This window comes from Salarias fasciatus, chromosome 2 (assembly GCF_902148845.1).
Source record: "Salarias fasciatus chromosome 2, fSalaFa1.1, whole genome shotgun sequence".
Classification (NCBI taxonomy): Eukaryota; Metazoa; Chordata; class Actinopteri; order Blenniiformes; family Blenniidae; genus Salarias; species Salarias fasciatus.
In genome coordinates, this window is record NC_043746.1 from 13,862,260 (window position 1) to 13,888,440 (window position 26,181).

At 41.4% G+C, this 26,181-nt stretch overlaps 3 protein-coding genes across 3 annotated transcripts in view; all 3 read left to right on the forward strand.

The window, feature by feature from the left end:
- LOC115397429 (protocadherin gamma-C5-like) overlaps positions 1-26,181 on the forward strand; it is a 292,251-nt gene that overhangs the window by 6,547 nt on the left and 259,523 nt on the right. The gene's annotated exons all lie outside the window — the stretch shown is intronic.
- LOC115397697 (protocadherin gamma-A11-like) lies at positions 3,003-5,400 on the forward strand. The gene has a single exon (XM_030104141.1). The coding sequence runs from the start codon at positions 3,004-3,006 to the stop codon at positions 5,398-5,400; it is 2,397 nt and encodes a 798-aa protein (XP_029960001.1). The 5' UTR covers position 3,003.
- Positions 11,748-13,997, forward strand: LOC115403997 (protocadherin gamma-A11-like). The gene is made up of 2 exons (XM_030113113.1): positions 11,748-13,907; positions 13,991-13,997. The coding sequence occupies exons 1-2, from the start codon at positions 11,758-11,760 to the stop codon at positions 13,995-13,997; spliced, it is 2,157 nt and encodes a 718-aa protein (XP_029968973.1). The 5' UTR covers positions 11,748-11,757.

A 26,181-nucleotide genomic window follows, 5' to 3' on the forward strand; every position in this document is an offset into this window, starting at 1 on the left:
CAAATGAAGTTTTTCTTCTAAGTAGGAGTATCTTTGTTTTTTTTTTTTAATTCACCGTGAACATGTTCATTTTCTGACAAATAACTTATAAAACTTTTTTACTTGAAAAGCAACCTTTCCTCCCGGTTTAATGTTTCATCTGATGTTGGACGGTTTTTGGCCCAAATCCAATGATTTTAGTTTTATAACTATTTTTTTACTTCGAGATTGACTACTGTTTGGTGACGTGATACATTTTTTTATGTTGATGCTGAATCATATGTTCTTACGTGTACCATCCCCAACGTTGCTTGTTTGAACGTTTGAGCCGTTACACCATAACATGTCTCTTTTTACATTTCATTTTCTTCATCTGACTAAGCTGTGACTTTTTTGTAACTCTGTCCTTGGTGCTGAAACTATTGTGGCTTTTCTTCGCCATTTTTAGCAACTCTTTTGCCTATGTTATGAATTGTATAGCTACGTTTAAATCTATCACTTTGGTTACCCCTAGTATTTGTGTTGTGATTGGGGACTTTTCTAAAACGTTAGACAGTTTTGAGATTTTTTAAAGTGGTGTCTTTCTTTATAATGATCAATAGTGCAGTGAGTATTTGATTAGCATTTTCTTGAATCCAAGTCGCCTCAATCAAAGTATATAAAAACCCTCCGTTAGACTAGAACTTAAAGAAAAAGATCTGCTCTTGCTTGAATTTTGTTCTCGTTTCTTCAGTGCAAAATATAACTTATGGACTCATTGTCATGTTATGTTTTATAATAAAGTTAACCTTTATTGCTGTCACTTGAAGTTCAAGCCGTGGCTTTTTGCAAGATAAATTGGAGTATATTGTGATTTTCTCCTAAAGACGTAACATTTCTTTATGTTTGACAATACGTCTTGAGCAGTGAAGTAAAAATAATGTTTTTTTCATATTCATAGTCGCTCCGATTGAAAGTGACTGATGTCACTCTCAGTACGCACCCGACTTACTGTGCTAAATTAAATGTTGCGTTTGATATTTTTATTTCCCGTGTGAATTTCGCGTTAATTAGTTGGCGATGCCAGATTGTCAGACTTTCAGACAACTTCGATGCTAAAGCTTTCACTTCTGACTGTTTTAGAACGCATCCAGACAAACAAGGAAGCTGTGACCTGAGTGTTGTCATTGGGGCACAGGTGTGATATCCCTGGTGAAAAAAAAAAAGTGTGCTTTATTGAATGATAAGTATATTCATAGGGTCTGTTGTATATTTATTATAGCCACATTAATGATGCTGCGATGACCGGGTTGCCTCAATGAATGAATGAATGACTTTTTTTTTTTTTTTTTTAATACATTTCGAATTAGCCAACAGGAGGGCGGGAACAGCGCCGACAAACCTGCTAACACCTTACGGTGTAAGGTCACATCAACGTGTTCAAGGGCACCACAATATTGAAAATGCACTTCCACAAATTGTAGTTCTTGTAAATAATTAGTGAGGGTAATCATGGCAGGCTTTCACAGTAACACTTTTAACACACCCTTAAATATACGGACATATCACAATTGATAGAAATATAAAATGTACTATTACACTTCATCTGTAATATTGAAAGTATACCTTTGTAATTTTTTTACACATTTTTTTAAAATATATTTTAAGATACAGGCTAGTTTGGAAATGCTGTCCCTTCATACCACACTCCTAATGCAAAATCAGGGTAAACAATCTGAAACTCAAGATTTGAAACAAATAAATAACATTTAAAATCATATAAAAAGCAGACCAAGGGAACCGTAGAGAACACTGACTTTTCTTATATCAGGATTTAAAGAGCTTGTTTCAACCTTTATTCATCCTAAAAGGTAAATTAATGTTTCTGCCAGTTCATCTGCCATTTTCTGTAGAATTACAAAGCCTAATGGCTGATCAGAGATGCTTTGGATGTCTTCAGTGAAGAGAGCAGAGCCTCCACCATTTGCTCCATCAAGATGTTCTGAAGTGGACACTGTTGTCTGGGCGAATCAGTCAACAAAAATAAATACCTATAGTGGTCAAGACGGTCCTGGTCATAGGAGTGCCAGACTCAGTAGAGCGAGAAAGTGAATCCAAAATCAGAAATTATGACAGACCTAAAGGATGACGATGACATTCGTCTTCCTCTTCTTCTTTTTCTTCTTCTTCTTTTGTTTTAGTTTATCAGACAATCAAAATTTACCAGAATCAGTTTTTGCTGGTTTTTTTCGTTCTATAGTTCTTTCCTTTTTCTTTTTTTTTCTTTTTTTTTTTTTTTTTTTTTTAGCTTACTTCAATCGGGTCGCTCCTCGTGTTAATCCTGACCAAGGGATTTTGCCTAATTGTTGGTGTTTGAACAAAGTCCATCATATTTCAAATTACGTGAAGATGCACTTTTATCGTTTTGTTTTTGCTTTCATCTCTCACAAATGCACTTTTCCTTTCCTGAGAAGTGCAGAATTGACATGCCACAGATTTCGGTCAAGTGTCAGTAATGCCGTATTTCTTTTGAAAATATATAGTTAACCATGAAGCCAGGAAGACCGAATTAGATTTTCTATTGACTGACTCAATGGGACGTCATGATGAAGGAAGATTGTAATTCACAGGAACAGAGAATTTGCATTTGCAGCGCTGTCCATGGTGCTGAATCATAACTGAAACTTGAAGAGCAGATGTCCGAGTAACTTCACTAGAAACAAAAAAACAAAAAATCTGTAATAACAACATATTACAACGTAAATAAAATGCGCTTCTTGGACATTGACAATTACGGCGGTTGTGTTAAATTCGTATAGGCTGTAACTTTTTTTGTAGTATGTAGAATAAACTCCGGGCGTCGCTGCTCACTCATAAATATGAAGACGGTCATTTCTCCACCCATAGCCAAGTCAGTCATTCAGCATAAACCACAGCAGCCATTGTTGTGCGGGTAGAATATGCCGATGTGAATATTAGAGATTTACTGTTGTATTTTTACATGAAGGGAACATCTCTCTGAACATGGAATTGTCCGGGAAAAACATGGATTGTAAAGGACGGTCTTGGCTCATTGATTTCTTTTGCATCGCTGTGTTTTTCCACCTCACCACGGCGGACCTGAGCTATTCCGTTCCGGAGGAGATGAGACCAGGATCCATTGTTGGAAATATTGCAAAAGATCTTGGCCTTGAAGTGAGGAAATTGTCCTCCCGTAAAGCCCGTATCGATGCTGATGAAAACTACCAACATTACTTTGAAATTGATCCTAAAACTGGGAATTTACTCGTGAAAGAAAGGATTGACAGAGAGGAGCTGTGTGGAGAGAAGGTTTCATGCTTGCTTCAATTTGAATTAGTCCTTGAAAACCCTTTGGAACTGCACCGCATTTCAGTGCTCATTCTGGATGTGAACGACAATTCACCCGTTTTCCAAAAGGATATATTTAAATTTGAAATAGGAGAATCAGCCGACAGAGGAGCTCGATATCGCGTCAATGAAGCTCACGATGCGGACATCGGACAAAACACAGTTAAACAATACAGTTTACAGAAGAACGAGAATTTTGTTTTATCTGTACAAGGTGGAGCGGATGGATCTCAGAACATTGAGCTGGTTTTAGACAAAGAATTAGATCGGGAAAAAGAGCGAGATTTAAATATTGTATTGACTGCAGTTGATGGTGGAAATCCACAGAGGTCGGGGACTGCTGTTATACATGTGAGTGTGCTGGATGCCAATGATAACGCCCCTGTGTTTGATCAGGCTGTATATAAAGCAAGTCTACCAGAAAACTCTCCTGTGGACACAGTAGTATTAACTGTAAGAGCAACTGATGCAGACGAGGGAGTGAATGGGGAGGTGACTTATGAGTTCAGTCGAATCTCTGAAAAAGCGAAGAAGATTTTCGAACTGAACAGTAAAACTGGTGAGATAAAGGTCATTGGAGGAATTGATTTTGAAAGTAATTCAAAATATGAAATGCGTGTAGATGCCAAAGATAGTTATGGACTTTCATCTGATTCCAAAGTTATGATTGATATCACTGACGTCAATGACAATGCTCCAATAATCGATATGAAATCATTGACCAATCCCATACCTGAGAACATCCCACCTGGTACAGAGGTGGGCATCATTAATGTGCAGGACAGAGATTCTGAGAGTAATGGACATGTCCGCTGCTCCCTCCAGCAGGGTGTCCCTTTTAAGTTAGTTCCATCTATTAAAAACTACTATTCTCTGGTGAGCACAGGACAACTGGACCGTGAAGTGGTGTCTGATTACAACATTACAATCACTGCCACTGACGAGGGATCTCCACCTCTGTCCTCCTCTAAAAGTGTTCAGTTGTCTGTAGCTGACATCAATGACAACCCACCTGTGTTTGAGGAAGAGTCGTACAGCGCATATGTGAGTGAAAATAACAAAGCTGGCTCCACTTTATGTTCCGTTGCTGCTCGAGACCCTGACTGGAGACAAAACGGGACGGTGATTTATTCATTGTTAGCTGGAGAGGTGAACGGTGCCCCAGTGTCCTCGTATGTGTCTGTGAATGGAGACACGGGGGTGATCCACGCTGTGAGGTCATTTGATTATGAACAGTTGAGGAGTTTCAAAGTGCAGGTGATGGCCAGAGACAACGGTTCTCCTCCCCTGAGCAGCAACGTGACAGTCAGTGTGTTCATATCAGATGTGAATGACAACGCTCCTCAGATCTTGTACCCCGCCCCGGAGGGCAACTCCTTCATGACCGAGCTGGTCCCCAAAGCTGCACACGGAGGCTCTCTGGTGTCCAAAGTGATCGCAGTGGACGCGGACTCCGGACAGAACGCCTGGCTGTCCTACCAGATTGTCAAATCCACTGATCCGGGACTTTTCACTATCGGTGTCCACAGTGGAGAGATCAGGACACAGCGGGACATTTCTGAATCTGACAGCATGAAACAGAACCTGATCGTGTCAGTGAAAGATAACGGACAGCCCTCTCTGTCTGCCACCTGCTCCATGTATTTACTGATTTCTGACAACTTGGCTGAGGTTCCAGAGCTGAAGGACATTTTCTATGATGAGAAGAACTCCAAGCTGACTTCATACCTGATCATTGCTCTGGTGTCTGTGTCCACCTTTTTTCTGACTTTCATCATTATCATCCTGGGTGTGAGGTTTTGTCGCAGGAGAAAGCCCAGACTGTTGTTTGATGGAGCAGTGGCCATCCCCAGTGCTTATCTCCCTCCAAATTACGCAGATGTTGACGGCACAGGAACTTTACGCAGCACCTACAATTATGACGCCTACCTGACAACAGGATCTCGAACCAGTGACTTTAAATTTGTGAGCTCTTACAATGACAACACGCTGCCTGCTGACCAGACTCTGAGGAAAAGTCCATCGGACTTTGCTGATGCTTTTGGATCTTGTGATTCGTCTCCCGAGGTATGACAATTTTTCATTTAACAGTATACAGCGTAAGTAACAATTTAAAAGAACAAATCAAACAGCTTTGCATTTGTCTGGTTGTCCCTTCTTCTCTTCGAATAGTCATGTGAAAGTGACCTTTATTCAGACTGAAACAGCACGCTGCACAAATTCAGATTTTCTAGTTTTTCATCTTAAGTTGGAGTACCTTAGTTTTGTTTTGTTTGGGGTTTTTTTTAATTCACCATGAACATGTCAATTTTTTGACAAATAACTCATGAAACCTTTTGAAAAGCACAGTTTCCTTCCGGTTTAAAGTTCTATAGGTTGTTGGACGGTTTTTGGCTCAAATCGAATGATTTTTAATTTTATAACTATTTTTCTCTTCGACAATGACTTCTGTTTGGTGACGTGACACATTTTTTGATGTTGATGCTGAATCATATGTTCTTACATTTACCATCCCCGACGTTGCTTGTTTGAACATTTGACCCATTACGCCATAACCTCACTTTGTTTACATTTGATTTTAGTCTGACGAAACTGTGACTTTTCTGTAACTCTGTCCTTGGTGCTGAAACTAATGTGGCTTTTCATCGCCATCTTTTTAAGCAACTTTTTTGCCTATGTTATGATTTCTATTGCTGCGTTTAAACCTATCACTTTGATTACGTCTAGTATATTTGTTGTGATTGGGGGCTTTTCTAAAACGTTAGACAGTTTGGGGATTTTTTAGTGACTATTCGATTTGTATTCCCTTGAAACCAAGTCGCCTCAACAAAAGTACATAAAAACCCTCCGTCAGAGTAGAAGTTCAAGAAAAAGACCTGCTCTTGCTTGAATTTTGTTCACGTTTCTTCAGTGCAAGATGTAACTTGTGGAATCATTGTCATGTTGTTATGTTTTGTGATACAATTAACCTTTATTGCTGTCACTTGAAGATCAAACCGTGGCTTTTTGCAAGATAAATGGGAACACATTGTGATTTTATCCTAACGACACTATACTTAGAATTCAAAGTACACTTTAATTTGACTAAACATATCTTAGAACATGTAAAGTCATATACTTAATACACTTAAAGTTCAGCTTTACTACAACTGAATTACAATGTAAATACATTAAATACAAAATTAGTTGTTCCAAAATAGCACTCTTCAAGTTAGCTAATTTTAAACAGACTTGAAGTACAGAAAAGTATCCAAAATTTTAGTTTACAAACGGAACTCTCACTTGTGCTCATTCTAATTTGATGATGCAAAGATAAGAGGTACTTGCTCACTTTTGAACAACAGTTTCCTTGTATTGCATGGATACTTTATTTTCAAGTTGGTTTTTCAAGTGCAGAAACAGTTCTACACGCTTTCCCTCATTAAATCATATGCATTGTACCATTCACTTGCAACTAATTTGAGCAGTTAAATATTTAAAGAATGTACAACATGTTTTACATCAGCCTGTTATTTCTAAAAAATACTCATGGTGTCAGTGTGCACCAATTGACGGAGCTCTCATTCTCCACCCTCCCTGTCGATGAAGTCAAAGCCTCGTCCTGTCTTTGAATTGCAGTAAAGGATATACGCTCCGTGGACGGAAACAGTGCCGTGTCTTGCTGATGACAATTCGCAATTTTTTGTTCATATATTAATGCTCATCGGTGCTCGTTTTTAAAACTGCATGTGTTCTTTATTGCTGCGGAAATGGTTTGTAACACGATTGCTCTGCACTGCTGCCTGGCTTTTATTTTTCTTGGCCTTATTCCGGCCAATGGAGATCTGAGCTACACGGTAGAAGAGGAACTGAAACGTGGATCTGTTATCGGAAACATTGCCAAAGATCTGGGAATTGATTTGGGAAAACTATCAGCACGCATGGCTCGTTTAGACACAGACAACAGTGTTAAATACTGCTCTTTAAATCCGAATTCTGGAGATCTGATTGTAATCGAACGAATCGACAGAGAGGGACTTTGTGCCAAAAAAGCATCGTGTGTTATTCTGGAGGAACTTGTTCTGGAAAACCCATTAGAATTGCATCGTATTGATATTCGTGTCAAGGACATAAACGACAATTCTCCTCAATTTAAGGAGAAAACGCTTGATTTTGAAATTCGTGAATCTACATACAAAGGAGCGCGTTTTCTACTGGACGAGGCGCACGACGGCGACATCGGAGAGAACACTGTTCGGGGGTATTCTCTTGAACAAAACGACCATTTCACACTGAATGTGAAGACAAATGCAGGTGGACGGAAATATGCAGAGTTAGTCTTGGACAAAGAATTAGATAGAGAAGATAAAAAAGAGATGATGCTTTTGCTTTCTGCTTTTGATGGTGGTTCTCCACAGAGATCAGGCTCAGTGGTTATTCATGTGACTGTGCTGGATGCTAACGACAATGAACCAGTATTTAGTCAGCCTGTGTATAAAGCACAACTAGCTGAAAACTCTCCTCTTGATACTGTTGTTTTAACAGTGAGTGCCACTGATGCAGATGAGGGAATGAATAGTGAGGTCACTTATGGTTTTGTTCATGTTTCAGATGAAAGCCCTTCCTTTTCCCTCAATCCCAAAACAGGAGAGGTTGCAGTTTCTGGATCTATTGACTACGAAAAAGAGTCATCCTATGAAATGCAAATCAGTGCCAAAGATGGTTTGGGCTTGGCTTCATATGCAACTTTGATCATTGATATTGTGGATATGAACGACAACGCTCCAGTTGTGCAGCTGAAATCCATCTCCAAAGCCATACCTGAGAACATCCCACCTGGCACAGAGGTGGGGATCATTAATGTGCAGGACCGAGACTCTGAGAGTAATGGACAGGTCCGCTGCTCCCTCCAGCAGGGTGTCCCTTTTAAGTTAGTTCCATCTATTAAAAACTATTATTCTCTGGTGAGCACAGGACAACTGGACCGTGAAGTGGTGTCTGATTACAACATTACAATCACTGCCACTGACGAGGGATCTCCACCTCTGTCCTCCTCTAAAAGTGTTCAGTTGTCTGTAGCTGACATCAACGACAACCCACCTGTGTTTGAGGAAGAGTCGTACAGCGCATATGTGAGTGAAAATAACAAAGCTGGCTCCACTTTATGTTCCGTTGCTGCTCGAGACCCTGATTGGAGACAAAACGGTACCGTGATTTATTCACTGTTAGCTGGAGAGGTGAACGGTTCCCCGGTGTCCTCGTATGTGTCTGTGAATGGAGACACGGGGGTGATCCACGCTGTGAGGTCGTTTGATTATGAACAGCTGAGGAGTTTCAAAGTGCAGGTGATGGCCAGAGACAACGGTTCTCCCCCCCTGAGCAGCAACGTGACAGTCAGTGTGTTCATATCAGATGTGAATGACAACGCTCCTCAGATCTTGTACCCCGCCCCGGAGGGCAAATCCTTCATGACCGAGCTGGTCCCCAAAGCTGCACACGGAGGCTCTCTGGTGTCCAAAGTGATCGCAGTGGACGCGGACTCCGGACAGAACGCCTGGCTGTCCTACCAGATAGTCAAATCCACTGATCGGGGACTTTTCACTATCGGTGTCCACAGTGGAGAGATCAGGACACAGCGGGACATTTCTGAATCTGACAGCATGAAACAGAACCTGATCGTGTCAGTGAAGGATAACGGACAGCCCTCTCTGTCTGCCACCTGCTCCATGTATTTACTGATTTCTGACAACTTGGCTGAGGTTCCAGAGCTGAAGGACATTTCTTATGATGAGAAGAACTCCAAGCTGACTTCCTACCTGATCATTGCGCTGGTGTCTGTGTCCACCTTTTTTCTGACTTTCATCATTATCATCCTGGGTGTGAGGTTTTGTCGCAGGAGAAAGCCCAGACTGTTGTTTGACGGAGCAGTGGCCATCCCCAGTGCTTATCTCCCTCCAAATTATGCAGATGTTGACGGCACAGGAACTTTACGCAGCACCTACAATTATGACGCCTACCTGACAACAGGATCTCGGACCAGTGACTTTAAGTTTGTGAGCTCTTACAATGACAACACACTGCCTGCTGACCAGACTCTGAGGAAAAGTCCATCAGACTTTGTTGATGCTTTTGGAGACTTGGATTCATCTGAAGAGGTATGAGCTGTCTTACACTGTCTTGGGTTTGGATTGTAACACTCAAGAGTTTTTTTTTTTTTTTTTTGTGTGTGTGCCCATATTGTTGTTTGTGGCCTTCTCTGGCTCTTGCTACTGTCCAAACTAATGTTCAGGGTACAGAAAGTTTATGCAGCCCTTACATTTATTAAACCCTATACCATGGCAACAAGATGTTAACCAGTGACTTCAGGTTTGTGAGCTTCCTGCTGACCAGACTCAAGTTTGACAGAATATTTTAGATGAAACTCTCGAGATGAACTTTTTATTTTGTGGTCTGCAAATATACACTCATCCTAAATTTTCATGTTAAAGAAAAGGACTCCAGATATGGATGCTTGTTTTCACAAAAGCTTTTCAACAGTAGATTGTTGGAGCTTTAAAACAGCTGAGACCCCCTAAAAACCAATACAGTTTGGGAGTGCTCTTATCAGTCGCACAAAATCCATTTGATAAGTAAAACTTTTGTTTCCACATCAGTTTTTCTTAATTGAGTTTACTGGCTTTCTGGCACTTGCTTTTGAACTGAGTTGTATTCATCCAATTTAAGACGTTGCTGTAGTTTTTTGTCTCTCTTGCTTTTACGTAACTTTTGTACTTTGACTTGTTTTGAAAAACTTTTTTAAAGGTATAGATTTGAACTGCAGTTTGCCCTTTGTTTTTTCGTCCAAGATCTGAGAACAGTCTACATCACTCAGACTTTGTGGTTTTGTAATGTTTATGGCCAAGTGTTGAGTGGACATTGGTGTGTGTGCTCTCCTGAGAAAATGCATTTTAAAGAAAAATAACTCTCCTTTATGTTTATTCATCCATGTGTCACACAGTGTGCCTGCATGCGTTTTTACTCGTTTGAATTGCTTGTCGTTGAAGCTTTGTATGTGTGGAGTTGGTTAGTGGTTGGTCAAGAAAAATCACGTCTCGGTTGAACAGAGAAAATCTAACCTGTATGATCAGTCAGAAGATCCTGAATGAGATTCACCTGAGAGTGACCGGATGTTCGACAGACTGAAGCTGGCGCAGGTGTTGGCAAGATGAGCATGAGCCGACCTATAGCAGGTGTGGTCCACAGACCGGCCAGTGTTTCTGTGTGGGTGGCGAGTGGAGGATCGCTCAGAGCAGAGCGCGAGAAGTTTCGCCGTCGAATACTGGAGTAGTCTCGCCACGGGGTCGGTGGAGGAGTGACAAGACAGCCCAGACCACACATCGAGCCTGCTGACCCACACCATGAAGCTCGGCGGAGAGGCGATGACGCGGAGCTGGGCGGAGGGCATGTGCAGGTATCGCAGGAAGGATGAATTCCTAATCAGAAACTGTTAGGTGGTCCGAGAGTGCCTGGACAGACTTTCAAAGCACTGAAAGGACTTAAAAACACTTAAAAAATTACCGGTGAGCAGCGGCAGCCAGATGCACCAGCGTTCACTCAATTAGAATATAAAAGAAATCTCAAAATAATGAAACAGTATTTAAACATGCTTTCACTCCAGCTGAATAAAGTAATGTTGCTATTGTTTTCCACCTCACTACATTATCACTTCATCGATGTGAGGCAGTGATGGGTGATGTTAAAAATAATTGAAATTGGCTGATAATGATGAATTCATTGCCATTGTTTATTGATATTCTACTGTGACGTGTTCGTTTAATCTGAACCAGCAACGCTTTTTGATGCAGACTGATCACTTTTCCGTGGAAAAAAGCTTTTTTTTTTTTTTTTTGAGGGGGGGGGGGCAGTTTAGTCCTCCTTTCCATCTAACTGTAATTAGTGGATGAAAAAAGTAGTCCCTAAAATAAGTAAAAAATAAATAAAAAAAAAAGTGACATGACAGTCAGCTTCAATAGAGAAAACTTCAGACACCAAATACTTGACAGTTTTTGATCGGGAATATGCCTGCTAAATATGTACGACTGAATTGGCATATTACCAAATTAAGACTAATAATAATAATAATAATAATAATAATAATTATTATTATTATTATTATTATTATTATTATTATTATTATTATTATTATTATTTTAAAAAAAATCGTCAATGCTGAGTTGCAAGTTTGTTTGACTTTACTCTGCTTTTTCACGTTCATACTCTTGGTGTCACTGTGCACCAACAAAGAGAAATTGTGTCCAGATGAATACCGTCTTTTGCACACTTGCAAGCCCATGGCTCGTCGTGTCTGTCGGCTGAGGACGCTGCGCGGAGAGCCAACTCTGTGATTACAGTCACTGTGTAATCGTGAGAATTCAAATACATTTCCATATCTATGGAATGATTTGGGCGAGGATGAACGTCTGGGCATTCTTTGTGAATACAATGGACAGACGGTTTCGTCTGATTCGCTGTTGTGTCGCCTTTCTTTATCTCAGCCTGCATTTCACTGACGGAGATGTGAGCTATTTGGTCGCGGAGGAGATCAAACGCGGTACTGTGATCGGGAGTATTGCTAAGGATCTTGGCCTTGGGATTGCTACACTTTCCTCACGAAAAGCTCGCATTGACACGGACAGGAATGACAAAAGGTATTGTGATATCAGTCTGAGCAACGGGGATTTGATCGTGACTGACCGGATCGACAGGGAAAGTCTTTGTGGAAAAAAGGCGACCTGCGTTTTAAAGGAGGAGCTCGTTTTGGAAAACCCTTTAGAACTACATCGGATCAGTATCCATGTGCAGGACATTAATGACAATGCCCCAGAGTTTAGTGAGGACTTGATTTTATTTGAAATAAGAGAATCGGCCATCAAAGGAGCAAAATTCCCGCTGACCGAGGCCCGGGATGCAGATATTGGTTCAAATGCCGTGCAGGATTACAGCCTTCAAAATAATGAGCACTTCACCATTCATGTGGATTCTGCGCCTGGTGGACGGAAACGCTCGGAATTGGTTTTATCAAAAGAACTGGACAGAGAAAAGGACAACGAATTGAAATTGGTGCTGACTGCTGTAGATGGCGGCTCTCCTCGGAGATCAGGAACAGCCGTCATACATGTCATTGTGCTGGATGCCAATGATAACGCCCCTGTGTTTAGCCAGGACGTTTACAAAGCCAGTCTGCCTGAAAATTCTCCTTTGGATACTGTGGTGGTCACAGTGAAAGCAAGTGATGTGGATACAGGGTCAAATGGTGACATTACATATCATTTCGATCATATGTCAGATGACCGTGTGTCCTTATTCTCACTTGACCATAAGAAGGGGGAGTTGAGGCTCGTTGGCTCCATTGATTATGAAACAGATACTTCAATTGAATTACGCATACGAGCAAAAGATGGTCCAGGTCTGACCTCTTACTGCTCCGTGATGATAGATATAACAGACGTCAATGATAATGCACCTGCTATCAGTCTGAAATCACTATCGAATCCCTTACCAGAAAACACCAAACCTGGCACGGAGGTGGGCATCATTAATGTGCAGGACAGAGACTCTGAGAGTAATGGACAGGTCCGCTGCTCACTCCAGCAGGGTGTCCCTTTTAAGTTAGTTCCCTCTATTAAAAACTATTATTCTCTGGTGAGCACAGGACAGCTGGACCGTGAAGTGGTGTCTAATTACAACATTACAATCACTGCCACTGACGAGGGATCTCCACCTCTGTCCTCCTCTAAAAGTGTTCAGTTGTCTGTAGCTGACATCAACGACAACCCACCTGTGTTTGAGGAAGAGTCGTACAGCGCATATGTGAGTGAAAATAACAAAGCTGGCTCCACTTTATGTTCCGTTGCTGCTCGAGACCCTGACTGGAGACAAAATGGGACCGTGATTTATTCACTGTTAGCTGGAGAGGTGAACGGTGCCCCGGTGTCCTCGTATGTGTCTGTGAATGGAGACACGGGGGTGATCCACGCTGTGAGGTCGTTTGATTATGAACAGTTGAGGAGTTTCAAAGTGCAGGTGATGGCCAGAGACAACGGTTCTCCTCCCCTGAGCAGCAACGTGACAGTCAGTGTGTTCATATCAGATGTGAATGACAACGCTCCTCAGATCTTGTACCCCGCCCCGGAGGGCAACTCCTTCATGACCGAGCTGGTCCCCAAAGCTGCACACGGAGGCTCTCTGGTGTCCAAAGTGATCGCAGTGGACGCGGACTCTGGACAGAACGCCTGGCTGTCCTACCAGATAGTCAAGTCTACTGATCCGGGACTTTTCACTATCGGTGTCCACAGTGGAGAGATCAGGACACAGCGGGACATTTCTGAATCTGACAGCATGAAACAGAACCTGATCGTGTCAGTGAAAGATAACGGACAGCCCTCTCTGTCTGCCACCTGCTCCATGTATTTACTGATTTCTGACAACTTGGCTGAGGTTCCAGAGCTGAAGGACATTTCTTATGATGAAAAGAACTCCAAGCTGACTTCCTACCTGATCATTGCGCTGGTGTCTGTGTCCACCTTTTTTCTGACTTTCATCATTATCATCCTGGGTGTGAGGTTTTGTCGCAGGAGAAAGCCCAGACTGTTGTTTGATGGAGCAGTGGCCATCCCCAGTGCGTATCTCCCTCCAAATTATGCAGATGTTGACGGCACAGGAACTTTACGCAGCACCTACAATTATGATGCCTACCTGACAACAGGATCTCGAACCAGTGACTTTAAGTTTGTGAGCTCTTATAATGACACCACGTTGCCTGCTGACCAGACTCTGAGGAAAAGTCCATCAGACTTTGCTGATGCTTTTGGATCTTGTGATTCTTCTCCTGAGGTAGGCGCCGGTTCCCCACCAACATGTTTTGTTACAGTATTTGAGTTTTCTTCTTTTCTTGCATTGATTTGATAAGTTGCTTTCATTTGAAGTCACACAGCATCATTGAAATTTAGCTTCAAAGTGAGACAAGTTCTATTTCTTGTATCATCTCTGTGTGCAGTCTTGATTCGATGATTCATTGCACTTCCAAAATTCCTGCTGTTTATAAATATTACCAACTTTTTTCGATGTTACTGGTCTTACCACACATGGCAACTCATTTTGGTGCTAATTCATGACTTCCTTTGGTTTTTTTTCCCTTTTGATCGGAGAAACTACACTTTTTTCGTGTCTCTGTCCTTGGTGCTGAATCACATGCCAATTTTTAAGCCCATCTTTTCAACTTCCCTTTCTTGTTTCCCTTTTTGAAAATGTTGGTGATGATGACGATGATATTATTATTATTATTATTATTATTAAGGCAGAACAGTAGTTATTGTCAGTCATATAATATGTTTTTGTTATAACTCGTCGACTTTTTCACTAACAGTATGATCAAATTAACCTGTTTTAATTGGAGCTAAACATGAACTTAATGCAAAAAAACAAAAAAAAAAAAAAACAAAACAATACAGATTTCTTTTTTTTCTTGTTTTTGCAGGTAGAGGTATTAAACATGTCTTTCAATCATCGGTTACATGTCTGTTTGTTGTTTTAGGGAACAAAAGTCAGATTATTCATGCCAGAATGTCCCTTTTGCGATAATGTTATTTGCGTCACAGACTGTTTATTAAAATCACTGCTGCCCCACTTTAGGACTTCGTGTGTTCATGGCTTGTTTCAACGGAGGGCTGTTTTTTCTTGTCTTTCTGTGGTGTTGTGGGAAAATGTGTTTTAAACTTCTTAGTGATAAAGTTCACTATATTGAGAAGACATTTTTTTTGACCAGAGGACACTTCAATATAATGTTTGTCGTTGAATTCTATCACACTTAAAGGCACCTCTCTCGTAAAATCTGTTTTGTTTTTTTGTTTTTTTTTTTTGTTTTTTGCAACAATTGGGTCGTTTTGACATGTGATATGAGAGATGTTCCTCATGGGGTCACTATAGACCAGCTCAGGGGCTGAATACTGAGCCTTTTTTGCACACCACCCATTGTTGAGTTCGTCCATCCCTGTAGATTTTTCTCTCCAACATCAGTGGATTTCTGTTGGAATTGAAATTAACCCAGCCACACGGGTTAATGGAAATATTCCTCTTTGATTAACTCCTAGAAAACATCTGGAAGATGCTGTTTGGTCGATTTGTGCCACAAGGCTTTGACTTTGTGTTTCTCTTTGTTGTTGTGCATTGCGGGCACGGAGATCTGAGCTATTCAGTGCAGGAGGAGCTGAAACCCGGTTCGGTTATTGGAAATGTCGCCACTGATCTTGGACTCAATATCCAGCGACTCTCTGCTCGCAAAGTTCGCTTGGAAGTGGAAGGAAGCGACCGACAATACTTTGGGATTAACCCCAGAAACGGAGATTTATTCGTCGCAGGACGAATTGACCGAGAGGAGCATTGTGGAGAAAAGCCGGCCTGCGTCCTGAAATTCGACTTGTTATTGGAGAATCCGCTGGAGTTACACCGTTTGACCGTGCAGGTGCAAGACATAAATGACAATCCACCAATATTCCCGAAGGTTATAATAAAGCTAGATATTACAGAATCCGCTGACAAAGGAGCGAGGTATCGCATTAATGCAGCACAAGATGCGGACATAGGCCAGAATTCTGTTCAGAGCTACATCTTGCAGCAGAATGCCCATTTTGTCTTCAATATTCAGACAACAAATGCTGGTAGTAAATATTGTGAACTGATTTTAGACAAAGAGTTAGACCGAGAGGAGGAACAGGAAATGAAATTATTGCTGACAGCTGTAGATGGTGGCTCTCCTCAGATGTCCGGGACTGTAGTCATACATGTGAGTGTGCTCGACGCGAATGACAATGCTCCAGTGTTTTCTGAGGCTGTGTATACGGCGAGTTTACCAGAAAACTCCCCTTTAAACACCCCGATAATCACCGTTAGTGCGTCAGATGCAGACGATGGCGTCAATGGAGAGATCACTTATGAATTTAGCAGAATCTCTGATAAATCACAAAAGCTTTTCTCACTCGATCCAAAAACTGGAAAAATTAACGTAGCTGGTGCTATTGATTATGAAGAGGGATCAAAGTATGAAGTGATGATTGAAGCTAAAGATGGTTATGGTCTGTCTTCAGAAGCAAAAGTAATAATTGATATCACTGATGCCAATGATAATGCGCCGGTTATATATTTAAAGTCTATGTCTAATCCCATGCCAGAGAACATCCCACCTGGTACAGAGGTGGGCATCATTAATGTGCAGGACAGAGACTCTGAGAATAACCGACAGGTCCGCTGCTTCCTCCAGCAGGGTGTCCCTTTTAAGTTAGTTCCTTCTATTAAAAACTATTATTCTCTGGTGAGCACAGGACAACTGGACCGTGAAGTGGTGTCTGATTACAACATTATAATCACTGCCACTGACGAGGGATCTCCACCTCTGTCCTCCTCTAAAAGTGTCCAGTTGTCTGTAGCTGACATCAACGACAACCCACCTGTGTTTGAGGAAGAGTCGTACAGCGCATATGTGAGTGAAAATAACAAAGCTGGCTCCACTTTATGTTCCGTTGCTGCTCGAGACCCTGACTGGAGACAAAACGGCACCGTGATTTATTCACTGTTAGCTGGAGAGGTGAACGGTGCCCCGGTGTCCTCCTATGTGTCTGTGAATGGAGACACGGGGGTGATCCACGCTGTGAGGTCGTTTGATTATGAACAGCTGAGGAGTTTCAAAGTGCAGGTGATGGCCAGAGACAACGGTTCTCCTCCCCTGAGCAGCAACGTGACAGTCAGTGTGTTCATATCAGATGTGAATGACAACGCTCCTCAGATCTTGTACCCCGCCCCGGAGGGCAACTCCTTCATGACCGAGCTGGTCCCCAAAGCTGCACACGGAGGCTCTCTGGTGTCCAAAGTGATCGCAGTGGACGCGGACTCCGGACAGAACGCCTGGCTGTCCTATCAGATAGTCAAATCCACTGATCCGGGACTTTTCACTATCGGTGTCCACAGTGGAGAGATCAGGACACAGCGGGACATTTCTGAATCTGACAGCATGAAACAGAACCTGATCGTGTCAGTGAAAGATAACGGACAGCCCTCTCTGTCTGCCACCTGCTCCATGTATTTACTGATTTCTGACAACTTGGCTGAGGTTCCAGAGCTGAAGGACATTTCTTATGATGAGAAGAACTCCAAGCTGACTTCCTACCTGATCATTGCGCTGGTGTCGGTGTCCACCTTCTTTCTCACTTTCATTATTATCATCCTGGGTGTGAGGTTTTGTCGCAGGAGAAAGCCCAGACTGTTGTTTGATGGAGCAGTGGCCATCCCCAGTGCGTATCTCCCTCCAAATTATGCAGATGTTGACGGCACTGGAACTTTGCGGAGCACTTACAATTATGACGCCTACCTGACAACAGGATCTCGAACCAGTGACTTCAAGTTTGTGAGCTCCTACAATGACAACACGCTGCCTGCTGACCAGACTCTGAGGAAAAGTCCATCAGACTTTCCTGATGTTTTTGGCGACGGTGACAGTTCTCCCGAGGTAGGAAATATCATCCCACAGTCAATACAGTTTATGATGATCACACTAACTTTGATGAAATCGTATTGGTATAAATTTAAACATTTTGGTGATTTATTTGCTGGTCTGTTTTTTTTGTTTTGTTTTGTTTTGTTTTGTTTTGTTTTAACATTGAGCCTTGTGCATTCAGCTTTTACTCTCACAGCATCATGCGATCTTTCTAAACTGAGCAAAAGTCATACTGTATTTTGGAGGGTTTTGATATCACGTATTGTAGGTCAATATGACGTCGTCACGCATCCTTTGTGTCACCCATTTCCTGGAAATGTTATGACGACAACAAAACTTATTTTCAAGCAACAAGTGATTTTATTTGTCTGTCTTGAGAAGTTGATTCCATTTTCTCTCTCCATGGCGCTTATGGTATTTTTTGCCGCTCCTTCTTTTTAATACGTTTCGTTCCAATACTGTTGTATTTCAGAGCTATTTTTTCTGTTACACTGATCATTTTAGGATCTGTGAGCTTTCCAAATGGCATCACTTGCTCCATTATTATTGGTTTTTATCTTTTCAAACCGTTTATTTAGTTCTGGTTTGAATTGAGTGTTTGTAAGTGATGACGGATGAAGTTATTGAAATGTTTTTTTTTTTTTGGTCTGTTCGCACCGAGTTTATCATTAACACAGATCCGTCATCAAAGAGACCCTTTATTGAATTTTTTTCATTGTTTGGATGTTGAAAAATGGCCACATGTTTGAGATCCTGTTTCTTGTGTTTACATTCCACGTTTTCATCCCTAAAATAGATCGTTTTATGTGTTTATTCTTAGAAACTCTTGTTTCTGTTTCAATTTTCAGTGTTGGTCCTTTGTTCCAATAGCAGAGGACGCTGCAGTGACTTTTTTTTTTAAGTTTATTGCTGAAATTTGTTGAATGTTTTCCGCATTTGTGGTAGATTAAACCATGTCATGTCTCAAAATATACTCATGGTGTCAGTGTGCACCAGGTGACGGAGGCAACAGCCACTCTCCACCCTCTTCTGGCCAGCCTGAGTCTGCTTTTTTACTGCAGTTCTTCGTATATGGCGTGTCTTTTTTCTAAATAGCAAGTGGTTATTGTTTCCGATAAATACTTTCTTACTCTCGTTGCTCTTTTTAAACGAGTGCATTTTTTTTTATCTCTGCGACAATGACTTGCAGCACGTTTGCTCTGCACTGCGGCCTGGCTTTTGTCTTTCTCGCCTTATTTCCTCCCGTTCATGGAGATCTGAGCTACACCATCCAGGAGGAGCTGAAACCCGGGTCAGTGGTCGGAAATATCGCGAAAGATCTGGGACTGGAGCTGGGAAGACTCTCTGCGCGGAAGGCTCGTGTTGATTCCGACGACAACTACTGCAGGTTAAACCTGAACACCGGAGAATTGGTTGTTCACGAACGGATCGACAGAGATGGACTCTGTGACCAAGAAACATCGTGTGTTGTGAAGCAAGAGCTTGTTCTGGAAAACCCTTTAGAGTTGCATCGTATCAATATTCGTATTCAGGACATTAATGATAACTCTCCCCAGTTTAAAGACGACTCGCTAAATTTTGATATCCGGGAATCGGCAGACAAAGGTGCGCGTTTTGTCCTGGACGAGGCGCACGATGAGGACATTGGTGAAAATGCAGTTCAGGGCTATTCATTAGAGAGAAACGACCACTTCAAACTGAATGTGAAGACAAAGGCAGGTGGACGGAAATATGCTGAACTGGTCTTGGACAAAGAATTAGACAGAGAAGATAAAAAAGAGATGATGCTCTTGCTTTCTGCTTTTGATGGTGGCTCTCCACAGAGATCAGGCTCAGTGGTTATTCATATTACTGTGCTGGATGCTAACGACAATGAGCCAGTATTTAGTCAGCCTGTCTATAAGGCACAACTAGCTGAAAACTCTCCTCTTGATACTGTTGTTTTAGCCGTGAGTGCCACTGATGCAGATGAGGGCATAAATGGTGTGGTCACTTATGGTTTTGATCATGTCTCAGATAAAAATCAAGTTTTTTCCCTTGATCCTGAATCTGGAGAAGTTAAGGTGATTGGCATTATTGATTACGAAAAGAAATCGTCATACAAACTGCAAATTAGTGCCAAAGATGGTCCAGGACTGGCCTCATATGCAACTTTAATAATAGAAATAAGTGACATGAATGACAACCCACCAATTATAAACCTAAAATCCCTTTCCAACCCAATACCAGAGAACATTTCACCTGGCACAGAGGTGGGGATCATTAATGTGCAGGACAGAGACTCTGAGAGTAATGGACAGGTCCACTGCTCCCTCCAGCAGAGTGTCCCTTTTAAGTTAGTTCCTTCTATTAAAAACTATTATTCTCTGGTGAGCACAGGACAACTGGACCGTGAAGTGGTGTCTGATTACAACATTACAATCACTGCCACTGACGAGGGATCTCCACCTCTGTCCTCCTCTAAAAGTGTTCAGTTATATGTAGCTGACATCAACGACAACCCACCTGTGTTTGAGGAAGAGTCGTACAGCGCATATGTGAGTGAAAATAACAAAGCTGGCTCCACTTTATGTTCCGTTGCTGCTCGAGACCCTGACTGGAGACAAAACGGCACCGTGATTTATTCACTGTTAGCTGGAGAGGTGAACGGTGCCCCGGTGTCCTCGTATGTGTCTGTGAATGGAGACACGGGGGTGATCCACGCTGTGAGGTCGTTTGATTATGAACAGTTGAGGAGTTTCAAAGTGCAGGTGATGGCCAGAGACAACGGTTCTCCTCCCCTGAGCAGCAACGTGACAGTCAGTGTGTTCATATCAGATGTGAATGACAACGCTCCTCAGATCTTGTACCCCGCCCCGGAGGGCAACTCCTTCATGACCGAGCTGGTCCCCAAAGCTGCACACGGAGGCTCTCTGGTGTCCAAAGTGATCGCAGTGGACGCGGACTCCGGACAGAACGCCTGGCTGTCCTACCAGATAGTGAAATCTACTGATCCGGGACTTTTCACTATCGGTGTCCACAGTGGAGAGATCAGGACTCAGCGGGACATTTCTGAATCTGACAGCATGAAACAGAACCTGATCGTGTCAGTGAAAGATAACGGACAGCCCTCTCTCTCTGCCACCTGCTCTATGTATTTACTGATTTCTGACAACTTGGCTGAGGTTCCAGAGCTGAAGGACATTTCTTATGATGAGAAGAACTCCAAGCTGACTTCCTACCTGATCATTGCGCTGGTGTCTGTGTCCACCTTCTTTCTGACTTTCATCATCATCATCCTGGGTGTGAGGTTTTGTCGCAGGAGAAAGCCCAGACTGTTGTTTGATGGAGCAGTGGCCATCCCCAGTGCGTATCTCCCTCCAAATTACGCAGATGTTGACGGCACTGGAACTTTACGCAGCACCTACAATTATGACGCATACCTGACAACAGGATCTCGAACCAGTGACTTTAAGTTTGTGAGCTCTTACAACGACAACACGCTTCCTGCTGACCAGACTCTGAGGAAAAGTCCATCAGACTTTGCTGACGTGTTTGGAGACTCAGATGGCTCCCCGGAGGTAGGCACGAAACTGAAATTATTAAAACTCGTCACAGTGTCTCTCGTCCTTTTTTTGTCATCTGCTTTTGTCATTTTTCAGAGGTTGGACCTTTTTTTTTTTAGCTTTTGATTAAGTGTCATTATTGCTTTGTTTTTTAACACCATGATCAAGTGTGATCTCTTGTCTCTGTCCATGGTTCTGAAATGACATTCGCTCTGTTGTGTTATTACAGCTTCACACTAAATCTTTCTTGGTCAGTTCAAAATGCGTTTCTGGTCTATTTTCACAATTTCCACCCATTCACTGCTTATTTGATGTTACACTTGTGAGGTCTAAGTAGATGATTTTGTGATACAAATTTCTTGCATTGGAAGTTAGGAAAGTTCAGCGTTTGGATTGTTATATCTGTTTTAATATTATTGGTAGAGTTCCTCCGTGAACATAGCGTTCATACAATACTCAGCCCATCACTGCTTTTACCAGGGGTGTGAAGTTGACTGTCAAAAGGGTTGACACACATATTTTAGATATTTCTCTGCTTTGGCACACGACAATCTGAAGTTGATGTCATCCTCAAGTTTCTAATGCAGCACAATCACTTGCCCCTCATTGAAATCAGCTGTTAGGTGAATGAGCTGAATGAGCCCACTCATGAGCGCAGACGTAGACAGCCAGAGAGAAAATGGAAAACAGACAGTCTCCAAGTCTCTTGTGATCTCCTGCATGATTGTCTTCTGATCTACCAGCAGGCTGTGAAAGCTGCAAACTGAATATTTCTCCTCATTGGTCACCAATAATGCTCAAAAACCCCAGGTTATTTTTAATGTATTTGAACCTCTTGTGAATCCTTGTGATGCTATCTCTGTTAAACCCCCTTCTCTGTATGAGGATTTTCTGGAGTTCTTTGTAAAGAAGATCACTGCTCTTAGAGCCCCATCGGCTCAGCGTGCTCAGGACCCTTCCAGCAAGCTCAGCTGCATTTCAGTAGTTTGAGCCTGTTTCATTTCCTGCTCTGACTGAAATGGTTGATCAACTTTGTCCTGCTAACTGTCCATCTGGTTTGCTGAAAAAAGTTTTCAGCTCATTCAGGTCTTTTATGTGTTTTCTTTAACCTGTGTCTTAGCTCTTGGTGTGTTCCATCATCATTTAAACATGCCGCAGTGCAGCCTCTTTTAAAAAAGCTGCCACCCTACCCTGAGAATGATGAGTGTTTTTGATTATTCATGTTTTTCTGTGTGAGTTAATATTTGCCTGCTAATATTGAAACAATTAGTGGACTCTGTTGTCACAGTGTAAAAAGCGCTATATAAGTGTCGTCCATTTGTCATTTACTTAACTGGTAAGATCAGGAATGTTCATTGGGTAAGTTTGGATGCTGACTATAAACTAGATTTATGCATGGTTTTCCATCACAAGTAAGCTTGTCAGAGTGAAAAGATTCACTGGTTAACTCGTAAAAGTTGATATGTCTGAATTTTTGCTATTTAGTTTGAAAATCACCGTACTAGTTCGCTACCTACAGGCATGTTCTCCCACTAGTGAACTGGTGAGGCCTAAAATAGCGACAAGTTCAATAGTAACATACACATTTTACTCACTCGTGAACTTGTGGAGCAAAATTGATAAGTCCTCCAACTGAAACGACCACAATGGTCATTAATTCATGTGCATATTTGTGACCAACAGTTGCATTTCAATGAGAGCAAAAGAGTAACAGAGGTCAAAGGTGACAACAGGCTTCTTGTCTCAGAGGTCTGAAATGGTTAAGTGACCGTTTGGAGCTCCTCTGAAGGACATTGGCTCACAGCAAACATTGTCATGTCGCGAAAAATGCCTAAAAGGCTACAATGCTACGTTTGATCATCCCAGTCTTTCCTTTGGGCATATCTTCAGGTCATGGGACTGCCTTCTTTCTGCCAGGCTCCAATGAAAAACATCACATGAACATGCCTCCTATAATGGAAAAAGCTGTATTTCAAGATAGTTTTTGGACTTTTAGCTTGTTTTAACAACTTTTCTTGCAACAAATATACACTTGATGAAAAACATTGTTCCAGGGCTCCAATTTTCTTATTACTAGGGTGGTTGCTATGGACACGGTTGAACAGGGATCAGGGTTGTATGGAGGGTATATAGCTACACAGTTGTAGAAATTCCCCTCTGTTAAAAAAAAAAAAAAAAAAAAAACAAAACGGTAAACAATCATAATAATAAACTTTATTTGTATAGCACCTTTCTGGATCATCGTGTCACAAAGTGCTTTACACAGCATAAATAACAAGGGTTAAAAACACAGAGCAGAAAACACAAAAACAGGAAAAGAAACAACAGAATCAGAGAAAAGCAAGACTAAAGAGATGCGTCTTAAGCTGCTTTTTAAAGGAGTCGACAGAGTCCGCTGATCTTAGATTGATTGGGAGGGAGTTCCAGAGAGTGGGTGCCACTCCCTCAAATACGTGGTCACCAATTGGCAGTATGGTTGCCAGGAAGTTACTGTGAAACTAACAGTATATTACTGTTAGTGAAATTTACAGTTTACAGTTTTTATAAATATAGTAAGGAAATGTGATTTTAAACATTAACAGTATACTGCTGTTGAAAAGATTTGACGTTTATTACCGTTTGTATACACTTTTTCTGAAGCTGTATATTTGTAGTTTTTCACTGTGAGTTGCAGTACTCACCTTGCTGTAAATATATTTTCTTCTAACAAAGTTGAAAACATATTCATTTGTCTAAACCTATTGATTTAATAAATTACTTACCAACATGCCATGTTACAAGCACCATGTTATTTCAATATTATTATTAAATCCAGATGGCATCAACCCATCAACAACTTACTTCATGTATACATGTTTTCCTAATATACAGTGTAAGACCTCCCTGTACTCTATTCCAACAAAAGAAAACTTCAATTCCCTTCTTCTATATGAACATGTTTTAATGTAATAAATAAACATAACCTTTGAAACTGCAACTTAAAATGTCAAGACAAATGATCAATCTTAAAATTTTCTTCTCAAACCACATTGCTTCAGAAAAATTCAACATATATACAGATAAGTGTTAAACATGTCTGTCCCCCTGCAGCAGGTTCAGATTCAGATATATTTCAGATTTAGGTGGAGGTCTCTTTCCATTAGAAATGGTTGAATGGATTTCCGGAGGCACAAGGATCCATGGCACCAGGAATGTCTCCGGCCATGTTTTTGTGACGGTGGAGGGGGACGCTCAGTCTTCTGCACTCCGAGATTATGAATTTGAGAGTGAGAGCACACTTGATGGACTAGACTAAAGATGATGGACTGCTGACTCCTGGGCAGGGGTGTGTCAGTGTATGCAGTTCCAAAATGTCCACAACCATCTCTGGAAATGGAAAAGAAGAGAAAAACAAGGAACAGGCATTTGAAATGACAATCAATCTCTTGAACCATAAGTTTTCACTGAAATATATACTTTTAGAGAAAAGGTCAGGCCACTATTTAAGAATGTAAAGTTTAATGCAATGCAGAAGGTCACATTTGTGGTGAAGTATTTACAAAACTGCAGACATCAGCACAATTTATGTTGCAAAAATGGCAATTTTTGGAACTTGTCGGTCTTTTTTGATATGTTTCAACAAACCCATATAACAACTCCTTACGAAATTTGAAATTATAAGAAAACATTTTTGTGGGGATTTCACACTTAGCAACTGTTACAATCAAGATAATAGCTGGTAAAGAATTTACTTAGGGGGTCATATAAAAGTCTATAGCTACTGTGAATCTTAGAAATTAATTCAAATTTATCAAGTGACAATTTTTGCCTACTCTAACTAACAAAGCAGTGAGGCACTCACTTGTTGACTGTGTGGAAGGGGTTGGGTAACAAGTTGGGAAATGTTCCTTCTCTCCTTCCAAGCATATGTTAACATGGTCTTGTTCAAAAATGAAATACAAAAAGTACAAGAAGTTACAGTTTTATTTCCTTGAAGCAATCATACAGCTAAATAGTTATGTAAATCATTATTACACAGGGTTGTCCTGTATATGAACATAACAGGATCTTCCCATTGAAATGTCATTGTATAGCACTTTGCTAGACATCCTCTGTCGATCAGTTGGCCCTGGATGCAAATAATGGAGATTTAATGTTGGGGTGTGACTTCTAACCAGTTTCTCAAACACCCTTCAAATGAGCGGAGTGAGAACCTCTGGCTGGAAGTCCTTTTGACAGTTGATGGTGGTCTTTTTGGACAGCCGTGTTTTTGCAACAGAGATGATGGTTGAGGATCAGGCAGGATGGTGCCCTGGCCTGTACTTGTAGTGGTGACAGGCTAGTTTATTAAATATTCCTGTGAGCTTCTCTGCATGTCCTTCACCGCTTTTCCGTTTACACCTGATGGGTTCCCAATCCCAGGGTTTAGTACATGCCTCTTGTCATGCTCCTGTTGGCTGGAGAATGTTTGTCTACCAATGGCAGAAGATTCTGCAACGATTTGCTCACCTGGGGATCACTTTAAAAACGAGCTTATTTTCTTTGTAATTTTTCTTTTTTTTCTTTGTCTTCACACATCTGGTTTTTGTAGCACAGTCATCAACAATATTTTTTGTTTTTGTTTTGGACGTTCAGTCTATTATCGTTGGGTTTTATGTGGACAGATATAATTGTATTTCTATTTTTAATCACTATCCAGTAGCACTGAACTGATAATTTTGTTTTTGCGGGCAGCATCTTGTTTTCCTTCCTCGGATTCATCTGTGTTCTGTTTTTGATTTGATTTCAAGAGGAATCCGTATACTTGTTTTTTTCTGTCATTTATTG